The following is a 13223-nucleotide window of genomic DNA, read 5'->3' on the forward strand; positions in this document are numbered from 1 at the left end:
GGGGGGGGGGTGGCAAAGTCCTAAGTACGAGCCCTGCCAAAATGGAGAAGGAAGTGAGATGGCCCACAGTATTGTTTAACCTTAGATTAAATGTGGTGAGAGAATCGATACCTCCATGTTTTCTTCTGACCTCTCTGTATGTACCATGGCACACACACATAAAGAGTTAAAAAAAAAAATTACAGGTTTAAAACAATGCCTTACAAAGATCCAGCGAGGAAGAAGCAACCATCACGGAATGCCTTTTGAGTGATTTTCATGTCACCTCAATACTCTGAAAGCATCACATTATGGCTATTTACAGCTGAGGGGAACAGATGAAGAAAAAGCACTTTTCCGGTTTGCCAGGTAAGAGCTAAGGCGGATGAGGTGGCTTATATAAGGTAAAAGCATTTGCCACAGGACAGGCAGTTCATTCTGTCTCAAGGGAGCACAAACCCAGGCCCTTGCCTCCTTCGGCTCTTGGAGCAGGGAGACATCAAATGGAAATTTCAAATGGAAATTTCGAGTCCAACTTGGGCAAGGAGGTTGTCATCATAATATAAGGAGGCTTGGTTCCCAGGACGAAAGGCTAAGACACTAATACTAAAACCTGTCTGAGTGTGCGTAACCTGACCCAGGTCTTTCCTTGGCCAGAAACCCAGTTTCCGGATGTGAAGACTTCTAGGCTCCACAGCGGCGCGCACTGAGCTTCAGGGGCGTGGCTTAGAGGCCGGCTCTCCCAGGCCCCGCCCTGGTGTGGCGTCAGCCACAGCCCAGGGGCAGCCTAGTAGGGGGCGGGGCCTCGTGGCTGCGCTCCAGAGCCCCCGCCTGCCGGCACCACCCCGCGGGCTGGCCAGCGGGTCACGTGGCGGGTCGGCGGCGCCGGCGGTTGCTGTCACCTGATTCTGGGAGCTGGTGGCAGCGGTAGCCGCGGCAATGGACTTTCTCCTGGGAAATCCGTTCAGCTCTCCGGTGGGACAGCGGATCGGTGAGTCCCCGGAGCCGCGCGCAGTCCCGCCCCTGTGTGCCGCTCTGGCCTGGGAACTGGGACCTGTCGGAGTCCACAGTCTAGCAGAGAGGAGGGAGGCTAAGCGGTGAGGCTGGCGCGGCGCTCTGGGCTCCGCCCACCCTATGACCCACCTGATTGACAAGAGCACGGGCCAATCGGAAGTCTCATGTGGGGATTGATGTTTGATGTAACCAGTAGACAGAGGAAGGAGGCGGTCCTGGGCGGATGTGGTTCAGCCAATGTGCGCGTGCTGGGGTCCGGGTAGAGGGAGAAAGTTTGGGTTAAAGGGACTGCTGTGGTGAGAAGGCGTTGGGCCGCGCCACCACTGGGCCACCACCGGGCGCGCGCAGACTAAGAGTCCCTCCCGGGCTGGCGGCGCCTGGGTCATTCGCCGCGTCATCGACCCTTCACATTCCGAGACGTCGGGGTGTCTATGTTCGACCGCGCCTCCGTCCCCATGGTCGGGAGACTCGGGTTTATGTGACGTCGCCCCCGTGATGGTCCTCGCCCATAGTTAAATGATCATGGCCCAACCTTCCTGGACTTGTTTGATCATTAAATGCATTAATAAGCGAGGCACTGAGGATGTTTCCTGGCACATGGCTAACGCCTGTCATTGTCAACGTGTTACCACCCACTGGGGCTGGAGCCCATGGGAAGGTGCCAGCTCCCAGCACCTACTCTCAAGCGAAGGCCAGGCGGCGACATTTCCCCCAGGAATGGGTGGTCTGGGCATGACACACATCCCCCATTACCTGAAGGGTCCCGACGGGATTGTGAAATTGGGAAGGCCGGATCTGAAAGCTAAGGCTTCCTCCGAAGCTGTTAACCCAGCTCTGTGTTGTAACCACCACTGCAGCTGTTAGTAGCTCTTTTGAGGTTCTCATCAGTTCTCTGCAAGGGAGCTCTGGTGCCTGAAGCCCAGGTGCTTCACCAAAACCCCACCATAAAATGTTGTTTGAGACCTGGAAAGAGAAGGCAGTCCTCTTCGCAGATTTCCTATGTAAAACAGGCAAATTAGTCTGGCCTTCAAAGCCAGCCTTAAAGTCCTGAGACTTTTTGGATAGTCTTTTGGGTTCAGTCTTTTAAACTGCCTGTCAGTTCAAGCTCAGCACCTCTTCCTGCCCTGAAAGTTGCCTGCCTTGGGCAACAAATACTTCTGGGTAAGAGTGCTCCCACAGGAGCACCTCGGAACCCTGACTACATCTCACTGCTGCACCCTCTCTGCCTTGGGCTTCATGTCAGAATAGATTGGACCTATCCAAGACTCAGCCGGGCAGGTGTCGGGTTCCCAGTTCTCTTTGCAGCTGGCTGGGAGACCACACGTTTTGAAATCTCCCACCAGAAGCAGTGGTTCACATCTGTGATCCTATACCCAGGAGACTAAGACAGGAGGATTGACACAAAGTCCCAGGCTAGCTGATTCTGAAATTAGTTGCAGGGTAGCATAAGTTGCAGAGTAAGACCCAGAACCAAGTGAATTGTAAAAGAGCCAGGTGTGGTGGCACATGCCTATAATGCCAGCACTCAGGAGGCTACGCAGGATGGTTTTGAACTCAGGTCCAGCCTGAGCTACAGAGAGAGACCCTACCTTAAAGAACAACAACAATTACAGTGTTACATACTCTTTCGTGTATAGAGTTAGGAGCCCTGGAGATTGAGTCTGCATTTGTTTTTGAGACAGGGTCTCTCAGTGTTGACCAGGTTGGTCAGGAGTCAAGAAGTTGTCTCCCATCAGCTTCCAAGTAGAGAAGACCTGACTGGCTGTGATTGTTGATGACCAGGTTTTAGCTGCTTGTATTCTTATAATCCAAGCCCCTCTTTGCTGCAGGAGTGAAGTGGTGTCTTCTCAGGTCTGCTGACTTCCTCTCCTGAGAGTGGTGTCTCATAGACTTGGCATCCTAGAGGACAGCAGTCATTAAGTGGTCCTAATCAGAGCCCAGTGTCACTGGCCTCACAATTCACACACACCTTGATAATTGCTGGTCTCACTGTGGAGTGTATACTGCCATGAGGAGTTGGGCTCATTCCTGGAAGCACTGGGCACCATCACCTCCTCCCTGAGGCCATTTCCCAACTCCTGATCCAATCTCTGCTCTTTTGTTCTGTCCTCAATCAGTTTCCTGTAGGCACAAAACAGCTCTCACCTCAAGAGAAATCAGAGATAGTTCATCCTATCCCTGAATCAAATATGAATTGCCATGACCCAAGAACACAGATTCATATCACACCAACTAGCATGGTCCAATGTGGAAATGGTTTCATGATGTTTTTGTAGCCGCAGAGAACAAAAACAAGCTAAAAATCAGACACTCAGATTACAGCAAAGCATGAAAATCTATGCTGCATGTCTCAGGTGCTAGGTGATGACATTCCTAACTCTTGGGTTGGTGGACACTAGTTTTCTATTAACTTATTCTAAAAGGAGTAAAATACCTGGTAAGTCACAGAAATGTTAGGTCAGACACAGAGATAAGCAATAAGTAGTTACTAAATGATCTATAGCAAGGTAATTTGTCTCAAGATCTGCAGCATTCCAACTGTCCACAATCACAAGGTTCTAATCAGCCTAACATCTTTAACACAGGTGTAGCTTTCCTGGGAACTTCAGTTTGTAAACTTGAACTCTCTTGCTTGAGAGAAGTTATAAGAAAGCCGGTCCCTCAGCAAGAGACTGTGCAGTGAGAGGGTATGGGAAGCAGCTCCTGCTATCTAGTGTTCTTTGTCCACCTCCATCACACTGATATATCACTGTCCCTGCAAGTCTGTCTTCAGCTTGGCTTGAGTTGAGTTCTCCCTTTCCTGATGCCTTAACACCTAGAAGGAGGTGAACAGAAAAGAAAAAAAAGGGGGGGGGGGGNTGGAGAGATGGCTTAGTGGTTAAGAGCACTGACTGTTCTTCTGAAGGTCCTGAGTTCAAATCCCAGCAACCACATGGTGGCTTACAGCCATCCATAATGACATCTGATGCCCTCTACTGGAGTGTCTGAAGACTGCTACAGTGTACTTACATATAAATAATAAATAAATCTTTAAAAAAAAAAAAAAGAAAAAGAAAAAAGGAAGGACGTGGCTGGTCTTGAGTATGGTGGAGGAGAAAGTTTATTGTAAATAAAACGGCGAGTGTAACCAGAGGCCTCTGGGAGAATCCAGGGTGAATGTGACTACATTGGGCCATGTGCAGAGCAGGGAGGGGCCTGGAAGGTAAAAGGTAGATGAAAAAGGCCAGATAGCCAAAATTACTACATTGAATAGGGAAGGAAGTCTAGGCTAATACCTGGGCTGGAAAAGTTTAGGGCTAGACAGGAGGGCCCTGCAACAGGTAGGGACTGAGGGATGCTGGGAGAACCTGACTGCCAAATCCATGTTGATATGTTAAATAGGCACCTCAGGCCTATTTATTTGTCCCAGGTTTGAGACCTAACCGGAGGAGAGAGATCTAGCTACTCAGGGTCACACTTAAGACCAGTATTCTCTCTTGCCCCTGAACACGCCAGTCTACTCGGGTCCTAGTCTGAATTTATATTAGCAGAACCCTGCAAAATTAATCTGTGCTATTAATCTACCACAGATTAGAGATAATGATGAGTTTTCACCCACCCCCCAGTCACTCAGGCCAACTCCAGGTGACCTCCACAGGGGCACCAGCAGCCTGTAGGCCTGAGGGTCCAGTGGCTTATACCAGGCAGTACCACAGAGTCCTCTCTCAAATGTGTTACGAGCTGTGTCCAAGGACAGAGCTTACTGTGGAAGACATTTCCATTTTCCATTTCTGACTGTTCAGTGATGCTTAGAAGCCAGCTGCAGATGCCCCCACAGTTATGGGCAGTTCCTGGGTACCAGTCCCAGGGAGTTGGGACACTGGAGCTCAGACTGGGGCCAGGCCTGGGTGAGGAGGGCAAGATAAAGGGCATACACCTGTAATCTCAGTACTCAAGAGACTGAGACAAATCAATTGCCATGGGTTTGAGGCCAGCTCGGGCTACAGAGAAAACTTGTGTTTTCAAAGTGCACACACACACTCACATACACACACATGTGCACATACAGGTAGATCTGTCCTTGGATTCCCAAAACATCCTCAGGTCCATAGACAGGAATCAGAAATGAATGACCAGCATCAGGGTCCTGAGGTTCCTTTGGGGCAGAGGCGGGAAACCCGCAGACTAGACTGTGTTTTAGCTGTTGGGCTGGCTCAAGAGAGGTGCTGTCTGCTTCTGACTCTTGCAGCCCTATCTCTTATCCCCATCTATAATGGAACACAGAGGCACTCCCTCTCCTGCCTAAAGGACTGGTGAACAGCAGCTGAAAGGTAATGGAAATGGAGACGTGTCAGTGCTACATAGCACAGAGAGGAAGTCAGTGCCAGGCTAGGCAGCCAGCCCTGGACCTGTCAGAGACTGGCTAGGTAGGGGTCAAAGGAGAGAACTTCAGAGGACTCTCACTTGGCTGTCAGGGTGGACTATACCAGGCTTACTCTCCAGAGGGCCACACAGTAAATTCTCAAGGCTTTAGAGGCCATCTGGTCTCTTAAAATGTTCAACAAGATCATTGCTGCAGAGAGAGCCAAAGACAATAGGTAAAAGAATGGGTGTGGTCATGCTCCAATAAAACTATATGGCCATGTATTTGAATTCATGTCATTGCTATGTGTCATTAAACATCATTCTTCTCGGGTGTGGTACTGCACGCCTCTAATCCCAGTACTCAGGAGGCAGAGGCAGAGGCAGGCTGATCCAGTGTGAGACCCTATCTCAAAACAGTGTCTACGTAGAGCTATGCCTTGGCTGGACAAATACTAGGAATGCCCAAGGTGACCTTGAGTCAGAACACTAGCTTTGTTACTTGGAGTAGGTTACTAACCTCACTATCTCTGGTTCGGCCCCTGTAAAAGGAGGCTAATAATAGCACCTGGCAGGTGGGGTTGCTGTGTATACAGTGTGTGGCATTTGAAGCACTTGGCTTGTGCCTGCCAGACCAGAGGCATCCACAGCTGTTAGACCTGGGGATTCTTGTAGGTGGTGTCACTGTTCCTAGGGCACTCTTAGTGACAGAGCTAAAGTAACAATGCAGGACCCTGATTCCAGTCCAGCTTGTGTTTTGGTCTTTGTGTCACTGAGATATGAGCAGTCACTGGCTGGGTGGCTGCACATTCACAGGCAGGTCAGGTTTCAGGCAGTGGGGTGGAGCCAGTTCTCCTGGGGATTGAAGGCTCAGCCTGACTGGATTGAGCTGGTAAATAGGTTTTGTTCCCACATGGAACACTGAGAAATAAGAGTAAAATCCTAAATTTCTGGTCTTGGGGGTGGTGTTCAGGCAGCTAAACTAAAACCCTCAGTATGTAGCTAACTTGAGGCTGCCATTCCATAAGAACACTGGAATTCAGGACACTGACTCTAGCCCTCTGATGAGGTTCTGATCTAGGCCAGTGTTCTCAAACTGCCACATTCCTCTGCTGCCTTCTGACCTTCTGTATCTGTGTGCCTCCTTTATCATTATTTCCATGGTGCTTTCCTTTCATTGCCTCGTTTACACTCCTTTAGTCCCATCCTTCATAATTACGTCCATGATGTCATGACAGCAAGCACCCTTACCCACTGAGCCATCACCCTCCATCATGTGGACGATCCTCACTCAATCAGTGAAGACTTCCTGGGAAGATTGACATCCCCAGAGCAAGGGAAAATCTGCCAGCCACAAGTCTCTGCAGTCTTGTGAGTGTGTGCCTTAAAGTTAAAATCAGTGAGCCCACTGGTATATGCACGCTCATTTATTTATTCTCTCTTTGCCTCTGTCTCTCTGTCTATGTCTGTCTGTCTGTCTGTCTGTCTGTCTGTCTCTCTCTCTCTCTCTCTCTCTCTCTCATGCTCTCAGTCTTCCATTTCTCTTTTATTTTTGTTGTGTGTGTGTGTTGCATGGTATATGAATGCACATGTGTGTATGTACAGTTTCGTATGTATTTGTGTGCATGTGTATGGAAGTCAGAGGTCAGTGTTGAATGTCTTCCTCGATTGCTTTTTTGAGAGTAGCTGTCTCATTGAGCCTGAAGCACTCCAATTTTGCATACTACCTGTCCAGTAGCTCCTGGTCTTCTCCTGTCTCTGCCTCTCGAGTGCTGTGGTTACTTGTACATACCAGATACCCAGCTTTCTTATGTAGTGCTGGGGATGGGAAACCATGTCATTATGTGACACAACAAGCACTTAGCCTTACCTCGTTTCTCCATTTCTCTGAGCCCTAACATATCTCAGAGCTCTCTCCACCTCCCATACCCAGGCTGTCCTCACATCTTGCTCAATCATGGGAGGGGTAGAGAATGTCACCAAGAGTCAGCCCTCGCATGGTCTTGGTCCCTCCTGCCTGAACAGTTTAGGCAACCCTCCTTTGTGTAACCAAAAGTTTCTTCAGCAAGGACTTAGAGTTAGTTACATCTTCTTGAAAAATGTGGACTGAGGAAACAATACACTCCATAAGGTATTTTAAGGTTTCTCTTGTGGCCTGTGGTTTAAAAAAATGACAGGGGAGAGACAGCCAGGGTTTTAAGAAAGGACATTTCAGCAACTTAGGAAACCGATAGAAGTTTTCAGGCTGGATCTGGAAGGAAAGAATTGTTGATTTGGAAAGTAGACTTCATGACAACTTGCTGACTAGAAAGAGGAAAAAAAGTTGGCTACTCTATATGACTTTTAGAGTATTTTTTTAATGTGAAGATTTGAAAATTTGGGCTGGTTTGTGGCTGATATTTTTGTGATGAGTAACATTTGTTTTGGTGCTGATGCTGCAGTAAGTGGTCACAACACCTTAACCTGCATACTTTTTTTTTCTAAAGATTTATTTATTATTATACATAAGTACACTGTAGCTGACTTCTGACTCACCAGAAGAGGTGTCAGATCTCATTACCGGTGGTTGTGAGCCACCATGTAGTTGCTGGGATTTAAACTCATGACCTTCAGAAGAGCAGTCAGTGCTCTTACCCGCTGAGCCATCTCGCCAGCCCAACCTGCATACTTTGATCTCCTTCACACAACCCTTGGAAAGTGGGTACTTTAGGTATCCTATTCTGCAAAGGAGGAATGAGACTCAGAAGGGCTAAGACATTCATTCACTCGGGGTCACACAGCCACTGACTGCTGAAGTCAGGGCCTGCAATGCAAATTGTCTATTCACAGCCCATGTTTCTAGTCTCCCTCCTCACCACTGTCCTGCAGGACTGAAAGGGACTGACTCACTGGTCTTATCCATGAGTCACAGGGTATTCATCTTGAGTGATGTGTGCACTAGTGGCTCCTGTCTTCCTGCATCTTCCATACCAATGTCCTCCTCAGAGCAGGGAGCTCTGCTGAGGATACCAGCAGCATAGATCTCTTTACCAGGAGAACAGAGCCTACAGGTACCTCCCAGGGACTCCCACTTGTGTTCAAGTAGTTAGAAATGAGTGAAAACAGACTAGGAATGCAAAACAGTGTGAGCCTGGGGAGGTCGTCTGTCACAGAAACAGGTCAACATAGTGTTCATGAATGTCATAGAACAGGTGTCCACAAAACCCTAGTATCTATTATGGGCAGATGAGTTGCAGCCATCTCTTTGTGGATTTCCACACTGCACTTCTAGCTGCACAGCTAGTCTGCATCCTAGAGGGTTGGTCATTCAGAGTGGCTGGGAAGAATCATGTCCAGAATTGACTCTCATTGGGAATAAGGATGTTAGGTTAGAGGCCAGATTAAGGAACCTGGACCAGGTGTGGTGGTGGCACATGCCTATAATCTTAGCACTTGGGAGGCAGAGGGAGGTAGATCTTGTGAGTTTGAGGCCAGCCTGGTCTATAGAGTGAGTTCCAGGACAGCCAGGGTTGTTACACAGAGAAATGTTTTGAAAAAGAAAGAGGGAAAGAAGGGAGGGAGGGCGGGCGGGCGGGCGAACGGGCTGGGCGATGGTGGTGCACTCCTTTAATCGTAGCACTTGGGAGCAGAGACAGGTGGATTTCTGAGTTCAAGGACAGCCAGGGCTACACAGAGAAACCCTGCCTCGAAAAAAAAAGAAAGGAAGGAAGGAAGGAGGGAAGGGAAGGGGAAGGGAGGGGAAGGGAGAAAGAACGAACTTGGAATCTTCTGATAGGTTGGAATTTCATCCAGTAGCTACGAGGGATCAAGGAATGCCAGGGAGGTACATCTCCTAACCACAGTGCTGTACAGGTGACCGTACTAAAAATACAGCAGGAGCATCGCCCAGTTACTTAGCAAACAGGTCCTACAGGCTTCATCCAGTGTTAAGAACTGGGAGACTAAGGAGCTGGTGCCCTCAGATCCACTCTCACCCTAATGGAAGGGACAGACAGACAAACCAACACTGTACCATGTTCCAAGGAGTCTACTAAACAAGCTGAGAGTTGCATTCTATGCAGAATGCTGGTGTAGGAGCAGGCAGAGAGATCGCAGGATACCCAGAAAGTGATCTTACCTTATTGCTGGGCAAGGAACTGAGTTAAGAGACAAGAGCACTGTCCCAGAAGAACTTCGCATGTTCAGAAGTACAGAAGTCTGAGTGCGGGCCATTAGGCCGTTTCATTCCAGGTAAGAAGCTGAGCTATATAAGGTTCAGATGCATTACAGCACTTGGGTCCTGACTGCCAAACTCCAGGAAGCGCAGGACAGTAGATTCATTCATACTGTAGGTACCACAGCACAGCTACCCTGTAGGAAAGCCAGCCAGTGGGGCCTGATAGTGTAATCCCAAACAGCTTGCCCTGCTTTGAGCCACTGGCAACAGGAATCCTGACCAATAGATGCTGAACCTTGCACATGTTTACCTATTAAGAAATTTGGAGCCGGGCAGTGGTGGCGCACGCCTTTAATCCCAGGACTTGGGAGGCAGAGACAGGTGGATTTCTGNGTTAGAGGTCAGCCTGGTCTACAGAGTGAGTTCCAGGACAGCCAGGACTACACAGAGAAACCCTGTCTCGAAAAACAAAAAAACAACAACAACAACAAAAAAATTGGAAGCTGGGTAGTGGTGGCGCATGCCTAGCACAAAAGAAAAAGAAGAAATTAGGAAGACACAACTTTCCGCAGACTGGTAGCTCATTGATGTCCTTTCCACAGGTCTTCCTTGTTGTGAGCATGGAGGCAGAGGAGTGAGAATTACAAAGAGTACCAGGGTCCAGGCCATAGAGCTGAACTGCACACCTGGCAGCCTGGAGACTCAGTACACTACTGCACAAATACAAAAGGACCCTCTCTTCTCTACCACCTAGAGTGTGGGCCTGGGAGGGTTATGAGCTGGACAGGGGGAGGTGGCCTTCAGCAGGTACAGCAGAGTGGCCAGCACTCTGGGTAGACACTCTTCAGTGTTGGCTAGCACATCAGCCAGGGTGACAGGAGAGAAGGGTTATGGAGCTCTGTGAGTGCTGGTCATTTGATCCTTGTTTTCTGGTGATCTCATTGTACTGGAGGAGGCTGGTGAGGTGATGGCTAAGGATGGATGTGGGTGAGGTAAGGGTGGAATGTAGATCAACAGACTCATTTCCTCGTCTGCATCCTAGCCCTACAGCTAGGTCATGTGCTGACTCAGCCTCCCTTTCTGCATTATCTGCCATAGCCTCTGTCTTAGTCAGGGTTTCTCTTCCTGCACAAACATCATGACCAAGAAGCAAGTTGGGGAGGAAAGGGTTTATTTGGCTTACATTTTCCACACTGCTGTTAATCACCAAAGGATATCAGGACTGGAACTCAAGCAGGGTAGAAAGCAGGAGCTGATGCAGAGGCCATGGAAGGGTGTTCTTTACTGTCTTGCTTCCCCTGGCTTGCTCAGTCTGCTCTCTTATAGAACCCAAGACTACCAGCCCAGAGATGGCACCACCCACAAGGGGACCTCCCCCCTTGATCACTAATTGAGAAAATGCCTTACAGCTGGAGCTCGTGGAGGCATTTCCCCAACTGAAGCTCTTTTCTCTGTGATAACTCCAGCCTGTGTTAAGTTGACACAAATTTAGCCAGTATAGCCTCCATTGGGCTACACACTTGCTGATGGTAGGGCCTTGTTGGCCTTGCTTCCTAATGTCTCCCTAGAGTCTGGACATGTCTCAAGACATTTGGGAGGCATGAAACCATGGCTACAGGTCCGTTTGAGCCTATAATCCAGGTGGGAAGCAAAGGCAGGAATACAAATCCTAGGCCAGTCCTGTCTTACAGAGTAAGTCCCAGGCTAGCTCTGCCTACAGAGTAAGCTCCAGGACAGCCTTGTCTACACAGTAAGTCCCAAGTCAGTCCTGACTACAACAGTAAGTCTCAAGCCAGTCCTTTACCCAGGAAGTTCCAAGATATCTGTATTTACAGAGTAAGCTCTAGGCCAGCCTTGCCTACAGAAGAAAATTCTAGGTCAGGGGAGTAATAATAAAGCAAGATCCTTCCAAGAGAGAGAGAGAGAGAGAGAGAGAGAGAGAGAGAGAGAGAGAGAGAGAGAGAGAGAGAGAGAGAGAGAGAGACTTTGAGAAACAGACTTTTTAGAGAGTGAATCTCTGCTTTGCAGCTTACCAACCATGTAGCTGTAGCTGTTAGCAAGGCCAAACCCTCTGTTTCCCCCCAGTTCTAGCCTGTTTTGAGGGGAGTAAGTGTCACTGTGTGTAAGACATCCTCAGTCATAGGTTCAGTTCATGCTGTACCCAGCAAGCATGTATGTGAGCTGGGTATCTGGCTGCACGATGGATGACCTTATCAACAGGAAAGAGAGCTAGTTAGAATTGCATTGAAGAGAAGGGAATGGGGTCACAGTTCAGGCTTGGACAGGTAATGGCGCTGGTCCAGAGTTAGCCCTGTCAAAAGACCCCTAGCAGCTTCTGGCCTGTGCAGGCACGGAGACAGGTGATATGGCAACAGCAAGGCAGTTGGTCATAGCTGTAATGCTATCTGTACCACTCAGCACCCACAGAATGATTCCAAGGGACAGGAGAGCAGGGCTCCTCTGGGACCACAAGGGCAAATGTCCTGCCAGGGATTCTGGGTCACAATTGAAGATGAACAGTTTGGAGGCAAGGGCAAGCACCCAGCAACTACCCAAATACATGACTTTTGGCCAAGGCTCATTCCTTCTTGTTGTCTCAAGATGTTCCTCACAGCCTTCACATGACTTCAGACAGTTGACTGTTGAGAAGACACACAGCTAGGAAGAAGGCAGGCTCAACCTGAGCTGACACACAGAGACATGACGCATAAATGAACATGTTTGTGTTAGGAGGTATGGTCAGCAGGCCAGAGCCACTGCCCAGATCAAGTCATTAAGTTGCCTCTGGGCAGAACACACTTGCATCAAGCCCAACACAGGACTAGCTGCTGACCCCAGGACTGCTATCCTTGAGCATTAGCAAGCTTATAATGACAATAGAGATCTCCAGGAGCGGGGACAAAAGAGCCACTGCCCAGCAGCCCTTGAAAGTCAGCCAGCAGCTAGAGGTAGGGGAGTCAGCTATGCTCTGGGAAGCTGGTAAGGGTCTTTAGTCCCTTCTTAAGATAGCAAGTAATGCCGGGCAGTGGTGGCACATGCCTTTAATCCCAGTACTTGGCAGGTGGATCTCTTGAGTTCGAGGCCAGCCTGGTCTACAGAGTGAGTTCCAGGACAGCCAGGGCTACACAGAGAAGCCCTGTCTCGAAAAACAAACAAACAAACAAACAAACAAAAAAACTTAAAAAAAAAAATAGCAAGTTACTTTCATGTTTAAAAACAAAACATGACAATCCTGTTCTCAAATCCCACACTTACATGATACATGGACACATCTCAGGGCAAGTCAGAAGAGAGTCTGCGGTTCTTCACCTGCTCAGATGATCTTCTTACCTTTGCCACCACTTCCTTTTTCTTCCTTCTCCTCTTTAGGTCACAGTCCTCCTCCTCTCTGCTTGTCACCCATATCTCCATCTCTGTTGACACTCTTGCAAGACTAATTAGACTACTTCTGCACCTGCCCCGTCCCACAGCTTTCCCTCCGCAGTCACTGGCCTTTCCACATGACTATAGCCCCTTCTGAAACTTCTCTTCCCAGGAGAAGAAGGTGCTCAGTTACCAGGGTTTGCTGATGGTCACCAGCAGGGCCAGTGAGAGGGCTAAGAGACCCTTGGGCGCCTGGGGCTGGGGGAGCACAGTACACAACCTGGGGAAGATCCGGAGGATGTTTTGGAATGCCCTGACCCCAGTGAGAGCAGGGCAGCAAGGCAGGCATGAGAAGTTTGTTATAAAGGAC

General features: G+C 49.0%; 1 protein-coding gene across 2 annotated transcripts in view; it reads left to right on the forward strand.

The window, feature by feature from the left end:
• Nucleotides 1-830: 830 nt before the first annotated feature.
• The window catches only part of Tom1 (target of myb1 membrane trafficking protein), a 36491-nt gene continuing 24098 nt past the window's right edge, over nt 831-13223 (forward strand). For both annotated transcript variants that reach the window (XM_021218846.2, XM_029531958.1), the window contains exon 1: nt 831-970. In XM_021218846.2, the coding sequence (XP_021074505.1) occupies nt 919-970 (52 nt within the window). In that variant the 5' untranslated portion in view covers nt 831-918. The remainder of the gene's footprint in view (nt 971-13223) is intronic.

Source organism: Mus pahari, chromosome 19, assembly GCF_900095145.1.
Source record: "Mus pahari chromosome 19, PAHARI_EIJ_v1.1, whole genome shotgun sequence".
NCBI lineage: Eukaryota > Metazoa > Chordata > Mammalia > Rodentia > Muridae > Mus > Mus pahari.